General features: G+C 42.7%; 1 protein-coding gene across 3 annotated transcripts in view; it reads right to left on the bottom strand.

Annotated features, from left to right (window-relative positions):
- Positions 1–19,149, bottom strand: part of ADAMTS17 (ADAM metallopeptidase with thrombospondin type 1 motif 17) — a 188,599-nt gene that overhangs the window by 24,467 nt on the left and 144,983 nt on the right. For all 3 annotated transcript variants that reach the window (XM_079954201.1, XM_079954202.1, XM_079954203.1), the window contains 3 exons: positions 14,476–14,633; positions 7,598–7,757; positions 6,336–6,471 (listed from right to left, as the gene is read on the bottom strand). In XM_079954201.1, coding sequence (XP_079810327.1) covers positions 6,336–6,471; positions 7,598–7,757; positions 14,476–14,633 — 454 coding nt within the window. The remainder of the gene's footprint in view (positions 1–6,335; positions 6,472–7,597; positions 7,758–14,475; positions 14,634–19,149) is intronic.

The following is a 19,149-nucleotide window of genomic DNA, read 5'->3' as shown; positions in this document are numbered from 1 at the left end:
TGTGGCATGAGCTAATCCAAGAGGGGCCAGGATTCCTCTGCTTCTAGCTGTGATATCTGAGCAGACCAACTAAAAGCACCAAGAGGGGTGAAACCATCAGAAAAGTAAAAAGAACAAGAGGAGATTTCAGGAGTGATGAGGTCAGAGTATGAAGAGGAAAACAGAACCACCAGTGGACATTTGGCAATTATGTCATCTGCTTTGTTCAAACAATTGACACAAATGGTACACAGCTAAAGAAGGATAGGATTTTCTTTATGTACGCCACTACAGCAGCAAGAATTCTACTGGCAAAGTATTGGAAGATGCAAGAACTACCTACTCTGGAAGAATGGCAAACAAAGGTGATCGACTTTATGGGACTGGCCGAGATGACGGGCAGAATCCGTGACCAGGGGAAAGAGACAGTGGAAGAGGACTGGAAGAAATTTAAAATATATCTTAAAAACAATTGTAAAATTGAGGAATGTTAAGATGTCAGGGGGTAAGAGGTAAAGAATTGCAGCAGTAATCAAAAAAAACTAAAGGAAACTTTATGAAAGGGAATTAAGACAATGGACCTAAGGGTTGCTAAAGAACCATTAAACAAGGATGCAGGGATGGGGAGGTATGGGGAAGTCAAAAGAAAGAAGGGTATGAAATTATGATTTTGAAGCTATATTGTTCTATATTGTTTTTATTATCTGTTTGAAAAATGAATAAAAATTATTATAAAAAAAACAAAAACAAATGGTACACAGCTACCTACATCACATTGTAAATAAGATTCACATTATGATCAGCTCACAATGAAAAATCCTGTAGCCTTACATTCCCACATGCTGTGAAATATAACTGCTTGTCCCCAGAGATATGGACTCTACAGACCCTTTTGTCAGTCTGCCCTTCCAATCACCCCATATAACTAATTGCTATTTTGTTGAGACCTGAGCAGCAGAAGTGAAACTTTTTGAGAGTGACTCTGAGTTGGAGGTCATGGGAAGAATCAAGTAAAGAGGAATGTATTTGATAAATGCCTATATGGCATCTCTGCTAAGTGCTTCCTATGACCTGTCACAGAGGAAGATCCCCTCTGTAATTACAGGAATTCCTCGTCAAAGTGAAGAGCTGGAACAATAGCCCTGTGTGAACATGAAAAATGCATGAGGAGGGGGGAGGGAGGTGGCAATCACAGCACCCTTTTTTCAGGAAGTTGGAATCCTGGTCTGTCTTTCAGACCTGTCAACTTGATTTGCCTCCCAACCAAACTAATCTTTGCAACCTGATGCCAAGGCACTGAGGGCCCCTCCAGACTGATTTTTTTTTTTAAAGCCTGGGAGTATTCTGCAACATGTTACTGAAACACACACAGTGTTGTAGTGCTGAAATTATTCTGCTTTATTAGTTGCCCTGAGATGCTTCCCCCATGCTACCACAATACTGTTGTCTGGAGAGGCTACAGCACCATAAAAGCAAAACCAAAAATAAACCAGAAACTTTGTGGTATATATAAAAAATAAATACACTGAAATGCACTGAGTGGAAATGAAGCAGAGTGACTGCACCAAAACTTTTGCAGGTGCAACCCATAATGAAAGTGGGAACCCGTATGACAGCCCTAATAGCATCATGAGCACAAATAATCATGAATATGCAATAAAAAGGACACCCACAGGCCACTATTTAAGCACTGAAGCACAAATTACAGATGTGTTGTTAAATATGTCATTGACTGAAAGTCCCAATCAGAGAGGGGTGGTGAGATGAACCTGGGAAGGGGAAAGAGAGGGACTGCTTTACTAATTTACTGTCCTCTCCAGGAACAGGCATGGCTGCTGTCCAGGCCCTGCTGAATTAAGTCTAGCAACGGCATTGTAATCTCCCTGTGATCTATAGCTATTGGCAAAGAAAGGAGAGAAAAGGATTGAGAGCAAAGAACAGTAGAGATGAAAGGAGTGAAAAACTTGGTAGGAGCCACCCTGGTTGTTTGCCTCCAGAACTGACAGTTCGACCGCACACCATACAGTCCTGAGAAAAAGGAGGCTGTGACCTCACTTAAAGGGGAAAGGAATGGGAGGAATCAGAAAGGAGACAGCCTCTCACTTTCTTTTCCAGTTCGGTGGTCTGTAAGGAAACAGGAAGACGGGCATGAGACGAGCCAGGAATTCAGTACAATGACAGATGGGAAAATGGACAACCCAGATTGCACTCTTGTCCAGGTCCGGCATAAGTGTCCTTTCATGAACTCAGTACAAAGCTGCAACACGCACAGGGGTGGTTGTGGAATAACTTGAGTTTTAACTTTGTTAAGGACAAATTTACACTGACACTGTGTCAACCATCTTTTTAGTGCCACTTTCTAATTTTTTTAAATGAGCATTTAAAAAATGTTTTTATAAAACTGATTTTACAAAGGGGTAAGAAAAAAGAGGCAGGAAAGTGTTTGGCTAGGGGAGCAAGATCTTCAAATTGCTGATAAATTATAAAAATAATTTTCTCACCAGTTTTGAGTGGAATTAGTGGAACATGGAACTCTTTCAGACAGTTTGTAGAACTCTGCCTCTTTGAGGATTCAAACACTAATATTGTTTTCAGTTGGCAATTCCAAGTATTCTAGTCTTCCTCAAAGAATTCTGGGAATGACACTTTGCTGGGGATGTTGAAAATTCTCTCATAGAGATAACTAATCAGAATGTTTGTTTATGCTGGTTGGTTTTTATTTATTTAAACTTCATTTGCCACTTTTCAGACCCGGCTCTCAGATCAGCATCAGAAGTAAATGCAATAAATGCAATAAATAGGAATATGCTAAGAAAACAACAAATTGTATGGAAAGTTAAAAGTTCAGCATTAAAAATAAAATACACCAACTTAAACAGCATAAGCAGATTTTTTAAAAGTTCCACTAACAACAAGGTGGCACAGTAGAGGTGGTCCTGCCTCCCATCATCATATGCCAAATTTCAGATGGTGGGAAGAGGAGACAAAGCAGAAACTCTACAGATTAAGGTAGATTAAAGTGTGTAGGGCATCATTTCTCTCTCCTTCATATCCCCTTTGACTCCTCATCATCCCTTATAAAGTTTGAATTTCTCATTTTTATCTACCAAATCAGTGTCATTTTCTGAAATACACACTTCCGCAAATTTTGCAATGCAGTTCTCTAGCTAAATAGCATGGACAATAATGAACATACTGAGGAATGCATTAGGGAAAATAACACACAAAAACTGCATTGCAAAAGTGTATATATTAGGCAAAATTGCATACAAACACATGTATGTTTGGAGAAATTTACAATAAAGAATACTGATGACTTTTACTGACTTTTACTGTTGCCAAATTGTAGAGAACCTGAATTTAAGATTGGAAAAATGAGAAACAGAAAAGCGCAACTGTCAGATTCTTCCATCTCATCCCAAGAATGACCATGTGAATTTCTGGTAGCAATAATGTCAAATAGCAGAGAAATCAAAGCGGTAGCTCTTATAAGAACCAGAGAGCAGAGCTCAATGTAGAAAACAGGAGAGGTTCTTGCAACAACGCTATAATAATTCTGCTTGAACTCTGAAAGCAAACCCAGAGCTTCTTTCTTTAAAAAAACAAAATAAACTATAGTCATGGTGAAAGAGAAAGGTCTCTTTAAGATGTTCTTGGTCAGAGAGTATGCCAAGCATGCATTTCTAATATCTGGGTGGGCAAACACTAATGGAAATTTAAATTCTACAGAGACTTAGAGAATGTGCTTCGGAAAGCGTTTCCATTTGGCAGCTTCCGAAGTGTGAATGTGTGGTCGACCTGGAGGGAGCGAGAAAATGTTAGGAGAGAGGGAGAGGCGTGGCCTGCTTGGATGTGAAGCACTGTGTGGTTGTAGGTTGCCATGGTGCTGGCGGCAAAATGAACCAATGAGAGCCGCACACTCTAGTTGTCCAGCCGAGGATAATGGCCCTTTATTGTAACTCTAAATTGGCTCAGGAACTCCAAACCAAAAGCAGCAGTTCTGGAATTATATTAAGGGGAAGGATTAAAATCCATAGAGTAAGGCAATTTAGACTTCCCTTTCTCAACAAAATTGGGCTGGGTTGGCACCACCCTTGGATCAACCCTGACATTTTTTTTTGCCTGTGGGCTAGCAAAAGGAAAATGAAAGTTTGGGGGTCAGAAATGGCATAGGCAGGCAGTTCCGGAAGCTTCTTCAGGTGGGCTAGAAATCCACACAGACCAGAAACCAGAATTGGACCACTCCATGGCAAACAGAAAAGGCCCAAAAGGTTCTGTGGAAAGCTGGATTTATTTTTAGAGAATGACCTGACATGTTTCAAGCTTTACAGATCTTTTTCAATGGTGTGGTTTTTCCCTTTTGCAACTCTTTCAGAGAGACCGGATTATTAGCTGGTTTACCTCTCTGTCAATGATTCCTTTGGATATTTTTCTCTCAATTTGCCTAGAAATCTATACTGCCGTGAAGGCTTGAGAGGAGGGTGGCTGAACACCCCTACAAATGACAAGCATCCACTTAAGATCAACCAGTTTTAATTAATTTTAACACCAGAAATAACTAGATCCTAACTGACACAGGCCTACCTTAAACACAAGCAGACTGCCCAGACTAAGCCAGTCCCTAGTAAAGAAAAGAAGCCTCTGCCCATATATGAGCAATGTATGGGCTTGGCAAGTCACCAGGGGATTTGGAGACAACCACAGCAAATACCTTCTCTATAGCCTAGTTCTGAATGAGGTAGCAAATACATTCAGTTTCTTATGTGCAAGACGTTTTTCTAAATGGAGGAGTACTTATCTATGTAAACCCCCACCTGCAAACTTAAGTGGTACAGTCCAGACACAGGTTTACCATCTCAGAGGCAACTTGGCTTAGGGGCCCTGGCTTTCCTGACATGGCACACAGATGTTATTGAAGGATCACAATAAAACATAGGGAATGGAAGGGCTCTGTTAAGCTCTCTCATTTTTGTGTCGCTCCAGAAACATTATGCTCTTTAAGAAGCTGTCTGGCAACTAATCCATTGGTTTTCATTTAAAGGTGAATCTACCTACCGTATTTTTCACCCCATAGGACGCACCGGCCGATAGGACGCACCAAGTTTTTTGGGGGGGAAATAAAGAAAAAATTTTTTATTTCCCCCCCAGGCGCTTGTGGGGCCGGCAGCGGGGAGAAGCGCTCTTCTCCCCGCCGCCCGCCTGCAGACCAGGTCCAGGGACAGCGGGAGGACGCGCTGCGCCTCCCAGCTGTCCCCAGAGCTTGTGGGGCTGGCGGCGGGGAGAAGAGCTCTTCTCCCCGCCGCCCGCCTGCAGATCAGGTCCGGGGACAGCGGGAGGACGCACTGCGCCTCCCAGCTGTCCCCGGAGCTTGCGGGGCTGGCGGTGGGGAGAAGCACGCGTCTCCCCGCCGCCCGCCTGCAGACCAGGTCCAGGGACAGCGGGAGGACGCGCTGCGCCTCCCAGCTGTCCCCGGAGCTTGTGGGGCTGGCGGTGGGGAGAAGCATGCGTCTCCCCGCCGTCAGCCTCCAAACCACATTGGGAGACAGCGGGATGGCGGCGTTCTGCCTCCCCGCTGTCCCCCAACCTTGTGGGACTGGCGCTGCGGCTCTCCTGAAGCCTGGAGAGCGAGAGGGGTCGGTGCGCACCGACCCCTCTCGCTCTCCAGGCTTCAGCGAAAGCCTGCATTCGCCCCATAGGATGCACACCCATTTCCCCTTCATTTTTGGAGGGGAAAAAGTGCGTCCTATAGGGCGAAAAATACGGTAATTTGCACTTCCTGAAGCAATATGAAAATTGGAAAAAAGGCATCTTTCAAAATTCACACTTGTACAAATTCTGTGATGTGCTTCACCAACCAAATAATGTATAGAAAAATGCACATTCTATGATCTCCCAACACCCTTTCTTGTGTGACTCTCAGAAGGGGCCCTTGGGTATGTTGGATCAATGATGTTTAAGAATTAAAATATCAAGACATTATATCCCCCAGTGGAGTAAAAAAGAGAGGTTGGGTGGTGCAGATCTACCAAATAAGTAGAAAAGGAGTTTTATGGCTGAACAAGGCAAAGATGCACAAATGCATTTGTAGATCGGTATGCTTGGAAAAATAGGAATTTGGATGCAGTTCCATGCAGCTCCAGGGGTGTTATAAATGAGGCTTAAAACAGTTTTTAATATATAAGTATATAAACCTGCATTGGCGAGAAGGCTCAGTTCTATTACAAATGCCTTATTTGTGCTTTCTCTGTGGCATTAACAATGCTCATACAATCACATAAATAGTGCACGGGAAACTATAATGCAATATGAACCTTTGTATATGAAAAAGTTTATGACGACTGTAATGGGATCCTTACCTTGACTGGCAGGGGTGCACATTACATCTTCTGACCTGAGGCTCGGGACGGGTCACCCGCTGGCAGGCACTGTCGTTCACCAATATCATAGTCTTGTTAACAACCCGTGTACAGGACACAATGGTTTTACGTTCTCCTGGATGCAAAATGGGGGGGGGGCGGTGTCATTCATTAAATTATCTAAATGCTTCTTTTTCTCCACTAAAAGAAATGGTTGTGAACATGTCCCTATCTTCCAACATGGCTACTTTCCCCAGCAACACCCCATGGATATGGGACTCCAAGCCAAAGAGCACTGCAAGATAACTCTTCTGAGCGGTTGAATCTAATTTCACCCATATCCATTATCTGGGAGCCTTTGAAGCTCGCTAATTTGGAATGGGGCTTTCTCAGCTCCGAGGCCTGGTATCTGTCCGCTACAGTGTTGTTGTTGTTGTTGGTTTAGAAAAGCTTTCCTTCTTCAGTTCTGAAATGCTTCAGTTAAGGATTCAGATGGGAGAGAACTTGCTGTGCATGATCTGATCAAGGGGACTGAGGAATTCCCCTATGAGGAAAGGTTACAACATTTGGGGCTTTTTGGTTTAGAGGAAAGGTAAGTAAGACATGATAGATTGTAAACCACCCTGTGATCCTTGGATGAAGAGCGGTATAGAAATTTTATAAACAACAAAAACAACAACAGAATATCGTAAATTTATGTCTGGCATAGAGAAAGTGGATAAATAGATGTTTTTCTCCCTCTTTCCTAACACTAGAACTTGGGGACATTCAACGAAGCTGAATGTTGGAAGATTCAGGACAAAAGAAAGTACTGATTTACACAGTGTTTTGTTAAACTATGGAATTTGCTCTCACAAAGGGCTACTGGCTACGATAGATATACTCTCCTTCCACATTTGGAAGCAGTAATGATTCTGAATACCAGTTGCTGGAAACTGCAGGAGGGGAGAGTGGTCTTGCGCTTGGGGCCTGCTTGCAGGTTTCCCAGAGGCATCTGGATGGCAACTGTGAGAACAAGATCCTGTACTAGATGGGCCACTGGCCTGATCCAGCAGGGCTCCTCTTATGTCCTAGGATTGATCCCTGGTATCTCCTGCTTAAAAGATTTCGGATAGCATGGTTGGAAATACCTCTTTGCCCAAGACCTTGGATATACACTATCAGTGAGACAAAGACAGCTGCCAGGTTGAGTACTGTTCTGCAGGCCTTCTACACTAATGGACCGCCTTAGATAAATTATTTTAAGCAAACAAAATCTTTACCTCCTCCACACTGCACACTACAACCTTCCCATCCGCTGTGGGTCCATATGTACAAGGAGTCCTGATGGTGATCAGGCTCACTTCTGTTTTCAGCAGAGTAGTTCACAGGAATGGTGTATTCATAGTGGATCCCATAATTCTGGTCATGGAATAACAGCACCTAGTTGAGAGCGTAGGAGACAGACAGTTGTTGAGGCTGGCATGTGTGGGGTGGGGAGGCAAGACAAATAAATGGAAATCACCAAAATGGCAAAGCAACCAATAATAATATTAATAAAAGGTTTAGGTCAAGGGATTTATGAGTGAAATATAAACAACACGGTCTACTTCTGGGGAGTAGAAGCCCTGTGGTTGCAAATCCATCTCCACAGAGGAGATCATCTGGAAGGAAAGGATATTTGATCTACTGTAAAACTATGTGTGTATAAAAACCTTGAAACCTAGATTTAAATTTATTTAGTTATAAAAATATTTACATGCCACAATTCATTAAAAAGATCAGAATGGTTTACAACAATTATACATAAAACCATTAAATAAGAACAATATTAAAAAGTTAAAATCAGTAATCACCTAACTATTATGGAAAGATATATTCTAAATCGCCCACATAAGTCTTTATTTCTTGTGATGATGCAGGGGTGCTGAGCTAGCTGAGAATGAAAGCAATCCTCTACTCTTGCTGTTGTCCTTCTAGCAACTGGCATTTGATGGCACATTCCCTCTGAACTTGGAGGACTTTTGGATTTGAAGAGAGTTTGGATTTGATATCCCGCTTTATCACTACGCGAAGAAGTCTCAAAGCAGCTAACATTCTCCTTTCCCTTCCTCCCCCACAACAAACACCCTGTGAGGTGAGTGGGGCTGAGAGACTTCAGAGAAGCGTGACTAGCCCAAGGTCACCCAGCAGCTGCATGTGGAGGAGTGGAGATGCGAACCCGGTTCCCCAGATTATGAATCTACCGCTCTTAACCACTAAACCACACTGGCTCTTTTGACAGTGTAATGCTTTAGAAACTGTGCATTGTAGTTTCATATTGTTTTATTGTCCTCATTATATGCTGTGCCAGTCTGGCAGGGAAAAGGCAGCTTGTAAAGGCCTATAAATAAATAAGATTATATCTTTAATGTGAAACTTGCAGTCTCAACTCCCCACACCTTCCCCAAGTTTGCTGCTGGCAACTCAGCTAGAAGTAATTACGACTGCAGGAAATGTGAAAACCAACCAAGCTTACTCTTAAAGCGACTCATTAATGATTCTGTTGAATTAAGATGCCATTGACTGTACAAGTTTAAATTTGTTTGGGAGGGTTCAGGTGTGCTGGAAGGTGTGCTAGTACTTGGAACAGGTTGGAATGAAGACGGGAAGGCCAGGGGGATGGGCGGGCAAGCAGGCAGGTGACACTGTATCTCATTGCAGTGAAATGGTACATGAGTTTATTGAAACAGCCGGAGGTATTAAGGAGCCCATTGAACAAATCAAGCCATAAATAAACATGGTAGTGTGTTGTCTAATGTGTGGTAGGGAACGGTGCCAACTAGAACTGATCTGCTCCTCTGACAGTTTGAGGCATCTGCTACTGCTTAGACTTTGTGGAATGAGACAAAATAGGTAAAATCAAATGCTGCCTTTTATAAGGTTGCACAGAGAAGCTAATGAACACCACCCATGTAACAGTGGAGGCTGCTCCATTAGGGGAAATGGAGCACTACTTCAACAACTGTAGTCTTCCCTTAGTACAGGCATAGGCAACATTCGGCCCTCCAGATGTTTTGGATTACAATTCCCATCATCCCTGACCACTGGTCCTGTTAGCTAGGGATCGTGGGAGTTGTAGGCCAAAAATATCTGGAAAGCCGAAGGTTGCCTATGCCTGCATTAGTAGGTCTCAATTGCTTGCCTTCTTTATTACCTCCCATTGCCCCCAGCACCTGATTTCTCAGAGGTAAGTCATCTCTAAACGCTGAAGTTCTATTTAGTTATCCTGGCCTATGACCATTAACAATTTTATTCTGTGAACCACCCTGAGAGCTTATGATAAAAGGCAGTATAGTGGTACCTCAGTTTAAGAACAGTCCTGATTACGAACGATTCACTTTACGAACTCCGCAAAACCAGAAGTAGTGTCCCGGTTTGTGAACTTTACCTTGGTCTAAGAATGGAATCCAAATGGTGGAAGGGCACCAGTGGTAGGAGGCCTCATTAGGGAAAGCGCGGCTCGGTTTAAGAATGGTTTCAGTTTAAGAATGGACTTCCGGAATGGATTAGGTTCGTAAACCGAGGTACCACTTTATATAAATTCAAAGAGGGGAGAAAATGGTTTCTTGAAAGTAGTATTGTGCTTTACCAAGAGAAGTGAAGGACTGCCGATCATAGTAGCTGTAGCTTTAAAGGGGGCATTGCACAACACAAAGTCCAAATGTCACCTTGCTTGGCAAAGTGCTTGCCAGGAGAGGTGAAGCTGAGCATTTCTGACACAGAAAAATTATTTTTTTGCTACACTCTTTCAATCTCCCCACCCGCAACAGCAAGATGCTGCGTCGGGTACATATGGGAATAGTTACTAGGCATTCATGGAAGATAAGTCACTCTCGTCATGTTTAACTGGAAATTAGACAAAAAAAATCATTTTTTTCCCCGGTAAAAAAAGCAAACCCAAAACTAAACCAAGTGTGAGGAACCTCTAGATGTTGCTGAACTACAACTCCCACCATTACTGTCCATTGGCGATGCTTTCTGGGGCTGATGAGAGGAAAGTAATGCTGCCTCAAAGTAAATGCGTTCTACTAATTTTTAACCTAGCACAAATGAGATCAAAGTGGTAACTGAAAAAGAAACATACTTTTGAGGTAATTGGAGGACGATTACTTTTGTACTTAGTCCCCAAATATCCTGTAGAACCTTGAAGACATGGCTACAGACACTTGCATTTTGCAGAGAATACTCACTGCATCCGCCACCTCACAGCCGTGGTGCCCCCTGCGGCTCCATGCCCATGGGGCTGAACCAGTCCCCCATTTGTTTGTTTAGTCATTTAGTCGTGTCCGACTCTTCGTGACCCCACGGACCAGAGCACGCCAGGCACTCCTGTCTTCCACTGCCTCCTGCAGTTTGGTCAAACTCATGCTGGTAGCTTCGAGAACACTGTCCAACCATCTCGTCCTCTGTCGTCCCCTTCTCCTTGTACTCTCCATCTTTCCCAACATTAGGGTCTTTTCTAGGGAGTCTTCTCTTCTCTGGAGATGGCCAAAGTATTGGAGCCTCAGCTTCAGGATCTGTCCTTCCAGTGAGCACTCAGGGCTGATTTTCTTCAGAATGGATAGGTTTGATCTTCTTGCAGTCCATGGGACTCTCAAGAGTCTCCTCCAGCACCATAATTCAAAAGCATCAATTCTTCCGAGATCAGCCTTCTTTATGGTCCAGCTCTCACTTCCATACATCAGTACTGTGAAAACCATAGCTTTAACTATACGGAGCTTTGTTGGCAAGGTGATGTCTCTGCTTTTTAAGATGCTGTGTAGGTTTGTCACCCTGCAACATTTCTTCGATGAAAATAGGGACATTTTATTCTGTATCAGGGGGATTCTCCTGCGTTTGATCTTGCTGCAAACTTATACGTCATATACACATATACAGCTGTCACCTTGAGCCAATTACCTCTCAGCCTAACCTACCTCACAGCATTGTTGTAAAATAAAAAATGTGTGAAGGAAGGGATCAAGTACAACACCTTCAAGAGAAGGGAGGAAGGGCCAGCTCTCTAGTAGCTGCTATGAGCTGCCCAAAAGACGAGGCCAGCGGCAACTATAGAAAGGCAATGGGATGCTTCCTCGCAGTCACCATCGTCATTCTTGCTCAGGACAAGCACCTGCTGATTCTTCTCCCAGAACCTGGTGCTGGCAGAGCTGGCAGGGGAAATTGGGACATTCCAGGATCAAATCAGAAGCAGGGGTGGCTGTAATTCTGGGACCATCCTGGGAAAATCGGGACACTTGGAGGGTATGTTGTCCCCGCAGCACCACTATATCTGCCTCTGCAAATACCACCAGCGACTATGGGGTAGAAAATTCATGTGCCCAAGTCTGGGTTCAGGCTAGCTGTTTATGCCCCAGGCCTGGTCCTGACAGTGTGCTAATCCATTGCTGCTTAATTGTTTTGTTTAAGGTTGGGTGTTAAGTGTTAAGTGAAGGTGCTGAGGGCTGAGAGTACTCCAGCAAACATCTGCTTTGGACTGTTTGGTCTGGTAGATCCTGCCTTCATGAAGACGTTCGGCCAGATAACCCTTGAGGCCCTTCCAGTCCTTTTAATTCTATGAAAGCAGGCACTCATCGCCTTAAAAAATTGTGTGTGTGTGCTGATCTGTACGAAAACAGACAAATATCTTTTGCAAGATGGGGAGAAATAAAAGACACATCTGTAGCTACAGAAGGAGCTTTATTAGTCTGAGTTGGAAGCCAAAGCTAAGACAAACCAGACAATAAGCTATAGTTTTAAAGCTTTTTGCAGGATCCAAAACACTCGGCACTCGCCAGCACAAGACGTGAAGCCCCACCCTGCTCTTATTTAAGCAAACAAGATGCTAACGGCATTGCTGTACAGCTCGGAGGAAGCCGTCGTATTTGGAAGCATCTCGTGGGCTGAGATGGCCTCCAGTTGCCAAGTGGAGCTCTGAAGCAGATCTAGCTACACAAACACTCATTTATCCAAGGAACATACTTACAGTAACATATTTGGAGAAATGCCTTGGGTATTTAAAGGAGGGGAAAAAAGAGGGGGAAAGGCAAGCTCCTTCTTTAAAAAAGAAAAGGAGAGCGAGAGAGATCTTTATTATCTCAATCTGGGAACAAGGCTAGAGAATCTAAGGGCTCATATGAAATAGATTTCATGCCATTGTTTGGCTGTGTGGGTAATTGGGTTTCAAACAGAGGTCAAGATGTCTTCACTCAGGTGATTTGCGCTTTGTGAGTCAATGCTGTTCTAACAGTCTTCAGAACAAGTGGTTTTCAAACTGCATTCCAGGGAGCCCTGAGGACCCTCGGAAGCTGCAGTGGGCCTCAGTGAGAAGATCGGTAATGGGGAACAGGTTTCTCTGAGAAACAACCTGTTAGGTGGTCACGAGTTCTACATCACAAAGAACAGCCTTCCCTTTGAAGGACTGTCAGAGGACAGCCACCCCACCACTTTGAAGGCACTCCATATTTGAAGAGCTGACAGGTATGGTTTAAAAATTATAAACATTAACAAATCTACAATTTTATGATTCTAAAGGAGAACATCAAGGGCCTTGAAGATGCCCATCAAACATTAACAGCACTTGGACAGCAGAATGAGCAGGGACAACACTCACCTGGTCATGGTCCTCATCTGTACTGTTAAATTAACATCGATGCATATGGATTAGTGTGAGCATATTTTATTTCTGGTAATATAATCCTTGTTTTTTCTTTTGCAAATATATCAGTGGCTAAATTGCAGCCAACCTACGACTCACTTATCTTCCTCTGCAATGTGCAACTGCAGAGGACTCTGTGGGGACACGTTGGACTGTGGTCCCTTGTGGGGCAGAGATAAGGCAAAAAGGCCTAGTGAGTGTCTTGCATGAACCAAGTGTACCTCTTGGAATATGCTCCAGAATCTTTCCATGATGCACTGGATTTCTGTGGCATATGCTCACCAGGCAAATGAATGTGGAAAAGGTTCCTTGAAGTCAGAAAGTTTGGAAACCAACGGGGCTTTCCAAGTGTTTTTGACTACAACTCCCATTAGCCCCAACTGGCATGACCAATGATCAGGAATGATAGTAGTTGCAGTCCAAAACATCTGGAAGGCAACAAGTTTAAAAGACTGGTTTAAACAATGCTGACTATTCTTCCTCTTTATTGTGATTATTTTCGATTTAAGCTGCTTTTCAGACAGGTTATTGAAGTTGCAAACAATAAAAGCAACATATTAAGAACAATTTAATAATAATAATAATAATAATAATAATAATAATAATAATAATATCAAATCATAAAGAACACATAATCAAAGTCCCAGACATAAATACAACCATCTGTTTTGCTTTTTCTGGAATATAAATTACAATCAGCTCACATATCTCATATTAAAGATATCATTGCTGGCTTATCATTAATTTTCAGAACTCTTTTGGGTGTTCTGCTTTTTCTTTGCAGATACCTTCCATTAAAAGAAGCTTAAGTTTGATATAACAGTTCACGTAAATGCCCGTATCTATGGTTTAGTTTTGGAACTAACCCTACCTACTAAATTTTTATTGCACCCTTCTTGCAAGGAGATCATGGTGTTCAAGATGGGCTTATCCCATTTTAACCTCACAACAGCCCTGACAAGCACCATATTTTTCACTCTATAAGATGCACCAGACGCGCCTAGTTTTTGGAGGAGGAAAACAAGAAAAAAATATATTCTGAATCTCAGAAGCCAGCACAGCAAGAGGGATTGCTGCGCAGTGAAAGCAGCAATCCCTCTTGCTGTTCTGGCTTCTAGGATAGCTGCGCAGCCTGCATTCGCTCCATAAGACACACACACATTTCCCCTTACTTTTTAGGAGGGAAAAAGTGAGTCTTATAGAGCAAAAAATACGGTATGTTACCCTTTGCTCAAGTACATTACCAATTGCTCAATGTTACCCAGTTTCATGCCTATCCAGAGAATTAGAACCCAGATCTTCCTTTTCCAATTTGAATATGTTACAAACTACATCACACTAGTTTGGAGGCTTCTATCTGTCTTTGATGCTTGTATGTCAGTTACTCTTGTAACTGAAGAAGGAAGTAGTTAATACTGAACACCAAAAAAACAATTCTACCATGATGAAACACTGAAAGCAGACAATGAAAAACCATTAAATTACCATCAAGTGGAGTGGTATTTTAGTTGGTCCTTTGGCTGAGATTTTCTCCCATAGACCTCTTCTCACATACCGAACAGTGGTTCCTGCAATCTGAAACTCACCAGGAAGTTCGATTTTCCAGTCACTGTTAATGGATTTCTTACTGGAATCTTTCAAAGCTGGAAAGAACCAAACAGCATGGGATGAAAGAGAAAGCAAATACCTCACCAGAGAGAAACTGCTGCTGTCCAATTTCATTTAGGTCGACAGATGTTCCTTTTCTGGGTCCTAAGAGATTATCCTAAGTGTTCCTCATTGTCATGTCTCAGCCAGGGGATTCCTCATCAGAGGATGACCTGAGGTCCAGCATTACAAAAAAACACAGAATCAGGTTCTATTGGGTGGCAAGGAGCCAGGATCCTTAGATGAAGCTGAGGAGGGGTCATTTGCATCATAAGTGAATTCGGCCTCTGGGGTTGAGGCCAAACAATTGCTAGTCCAAGGGAGAGATGGCACCTCAAACACAGGCCTCCATCCAAATAATGTGTATGAAGAGGTGTATATTGTAGGGAAATGACCATAAAACACTTATATTAGTGAAAATATATAATATTTAAATATATAAAAATGAGACAGCCTGCTTGCAAAAATGTGTGTGTGTGTGTGTGTGTGTGTATGTATAAAAATTGCTTATAAATATATATATATTAGATAAATTTACACAAAGATGCTGATAAATTTTCATGAGGACTTTAAAAAAAAATCACAATCTACTGTGGAAATGTGGAAAACTAACGACTGGGAAAACGAGAAACAGAGAGAAGTACAAAATGACAGATTCATCCAGCCCTAGTAGAAAGAATTAATGATGGACAAGCCCTGTTAAAATTGATGTGGAATTGGACTCAACCAAAGAAGCTATTTATCAAAATAAGAATAAGAGTCAAGCAATAGCTTGGTTTCCCCAGGCCCAGCTACAAACCCTTTTCATTATCAGAAGTGCAATGAAATCTGAATTCCTCACTCAATCCACCCATCATATGGACCCCAACCTGTATCATCTGGGAGATCCTTCCATGACAGATCTATCCCCTCTATTACGGCTGTGGCTGTATGTAGGACTTTCCCTATTTCCTTACTTGGGCTGCTTCTATGGCAGTTTTGGGGATGGTGGTGGTGGGAGCAGCAGCTGCTAGGGCCAGGTAGAGGGATGGGTGGGGGTGGAAGTGAGTATGGTAGTTATGCATCCTACTTTGCAAAGGATAGTCCTTTATTTCAGTGGCAAGGGACATTTTTCCAACCTGAAGGCTGCATTCCAGCAGTGGGTGAGGAAAGAGGCAAAATATGGGTGTAGAAATGGATGCGAGTTTTACCTTTTGTACAATAGGCAACATTCCAGTCATGCAAAAGTTAGAGGTTTCTAAGCACACATCTCTCCACCCAGGCAAGCAAAACTGCATTCCAGTTGGGCCAAAACATTTGAGTAGGGTCGCTGACAGGTGTGTCCTGGGGAGGTTAGGACTAGGGAGAATCCAGAAGGCCATACAGAGAGGACTAGGGGGCTGCCTTTGTCTCTGGGCTTGAGGTTCCCCTGCTTTATTTGAAAGGCTGTCCAGTCTAAGTCTTGTTTAAAGATTTTAAAAATCCTAAGAAGGAATGAGTACCCAAAGTTGCCCATCTACAGTTAGCAGCACCCGGACAGCCGACTGAGCTGGCACACAGGTCACCTAGCCCATAGTCTTTCCCCTACATAGCAAGATGTATTATACTGGTATTTAAATTATATTACTTATTTCTACATGTGCATCTATTAGAACGCACAAATTATATACAAATACATGTCATTGCCTTTCCTATTTTTCAGGGAGCAGAGGTTTCTTCTTCAGCTCAGATGACAATGCTTGCTTCGGATAAAGCCAGACTTGCAAAAGTTGGCAACATCACTACGGAATATGCAAATCCCTAATATGTCTATTCCACCCTAGGCTCCTTTGGGAGGAATATAAATTGAATAAAGTGAATATTATGCAGAGGGAAATATATTCATCTTCACGTCACCAAACATGTATTATGCTAAGCTCTCTTCCAGATCACCGGTAGCAATGCAAAGGGTGAAAAATGTAATCAAGTACGTATCATTTGTGAACTGAAAGCAACAACAAATATCAATCATATTCGCTGGATTGATTTTCATTCTGAACATGGGACAAATAAGCGAACATTGGCAATTTCTGTTCCCATTTCAGTTTACCCTAACCCTATTGCATAACCTTAATCATGTTGCCTGGACAGACCTGAAAAAACTTTATAATCATTATTGATATGGCACCTTTTAAATTAAGTTTCTCATTACTTTAACTGCAGCTCCTGATTTTAATTAAACCACTCAAAGCTTATATAGCCCAAAAGCCAATAACTATATTTATCCACGTCTGGCTCTTTGAAACATCTCTTTTCCTCCTGGATATGAATTGACCCCATTGGTCTGTCTTCCAAGCTTGCGTCAAAGTCCAGTCTTTTGCTCAATTCAGACTCCTTCCAATTCGCTTCCCTGCTTTATGGATACAAATTATAAGGCATTTCCTGTTCAAGGTAGTTTGCAACGGCAACTAAGCCAGGCGGCGTGGGATGGATGTAGGAGGAAAGAAACTGCTACCAGCAAATGGAACATCAATTCAACGTGAAGCTGGATTCATTTCCAATGCGCCCTACCCAGTCCACAGTGGAAACAAGACCTCCTTGGCCTAAGCTTTGAGAGTGTAATTAGCTCCAGCCCTCACTCCAAGCTTAAACACAGCTATGTTTGCACAAACCTGAGGCCTTATTAAAGTTACAGTGGCAGGAAATTGTAGTACTTTGATTTCCTAATTATTCTGCTTACCCTGTTGGATTCTTGCCCATGTTCTGCTGCAAGGCTTTGATAACAAAGCAGTCGATCTCTGAGCTCAGAGGCAGCAGTAGACTTTAGAATGAACAGGGAAGTCAGTCAGCCAGCAGGCTCTGCCCATGTAACAGAGTGAGGCAAAATGCCCACAGGATTTAACTGACATGTAGTTTCTCCCCAGTCTTGTATGTAAGCATGGTAGCCATAGGTGATCAAAAATTCAGTGCATTTGAGAAAGTGGGCTATGTCCTGCCATCCACCCCATGCTCTGCATGGAAACCAAGGAGGCTGGTAGAGAAAGGAAATCTTAGAAATACGAATGAGCAAATCTATCAGTTATCAGATTTCATTCCGTTCTCCACATTTCCACACCATTTTATTTTCCTATGCAAAGCCTTCAGTGTTTTAAGATGAATTCTCCTAAGATACACATTCTTTTGTACAATTTTGCCAAATACACATTTTTGTAAACCAGTTTTCCTCAATTTTCACTAATATATGCATTTTCCTGTACACTTCACCTAGCATTATATGAAGTTTTGTACACATTACTTGGCAGAAGAACTGTAGAGTGGAGGCTTGGGTTGAGAAAGTGATCCGTGTGGGAGGCACGTTCTGTGCACGCACGGGTTGCGATTTGGCGATTTGGCGCTTCGGCGCATGCGCAAAGTGCAATCTGTAACCCAAGGTATGACTGTACTGCAAAATGCAAAGTGGTGCAAATTTTGAAGGATAGCTCCACTCCGCTTCTCATACAGTGGTACCTCTGGTTACGAACTTAATTCGTTCTGGAGGTCCGTTCTTAACCTGAAACTGTTCTTAATCTGAGGTACCACTTTAGCTAATGGGGCCTCCCATTGCCACCAGTGAACGATTTCTGTTCTCATCCTGAGGTAAAGTTCTTACCTGAGGTACTACTTCAGGGTTAGTGGAGTCTCTAACCCAAAGTGTTTGTAACCCGAGGTGTTTGTAACCCGAGGTACCACTGTATTGTTTCAGAAAGTGCAAATTAAATGTGCACTGAACTGAATTTCTTCCCCACCCCAACACAAAAAATTGCTTGAGGGAGCTCTCCATTCCTCCTCTGTTCTCTGCCAGCCCCCAGCAGACCAGTAATTCTTTTTGCAGGCTAGTAACTTTTGTAGCATTTCCTCTCTCTTCCCATGCCCCATCTCCATCCTGATTCTGGACTGAAACATAGCTGCCCATCTTTGCTACTACCACTGTGGCATCCACAGGTAAGCTATCATCTAATTGGGGGGAAAGATGGAGGGATTTAGAAAAAGTCTTTGTGGTTGCCAGGCAAACTGCAAGCAGCAATTCCCAGTCATTTCCACTTGGTCCAGCTGGGGTTTTATTGGAGCAGGATAAAAGATTTATTTGAATATGGGCAGGGCAACTTTATCAGCATGGTTCCAAAGCCTGTTTTTTTGGACATATCAGTGAGCAAATAGCAAAAGAAAGAAAGGGTGTATTTTAAGAAAGTTTGTTGCTGTTGCTTTAAAAAAAACGTTATGATAGCAATGTTATCAACATAGGCAGAGAGACATCCCTTCAACACACACACACACACACACACACACAGAGAGAGAGAGAGAGAGAGAGAGAGAGAGAGAGAGAGAGATATTTTGGCAGGCACATCTAATACACAGGCCCATTGAATATGTTTATAGCAACAGCAAGCAAAACCACTGTATGATTTTTCACATTCAGGATAAAGTCAGATGGAATAATTTCAGCGCAGTGGGGTTGTTCTGAAAGCACCTTTGCTGCATTCAGTCTGAAAAAAACCACAAAACTAGAGCCCTAAA

This window comes from Podarcis cretensis (genome assembly GCF_951804945.1).
Source record: "Podarcis cretensis genome assembly, chromosome: 14".
Taxonomy (NCBI): Eukaryota; Metazoa; Chordata; class Lepidosauria; order Squamata; family Lacertidae; genus Podarcis; species Podarcis cretensis.
Note: the sequence above shows the minus strand (reverse complement) of the source record. Positions and strands in the feature narration are given on the sequence as shown.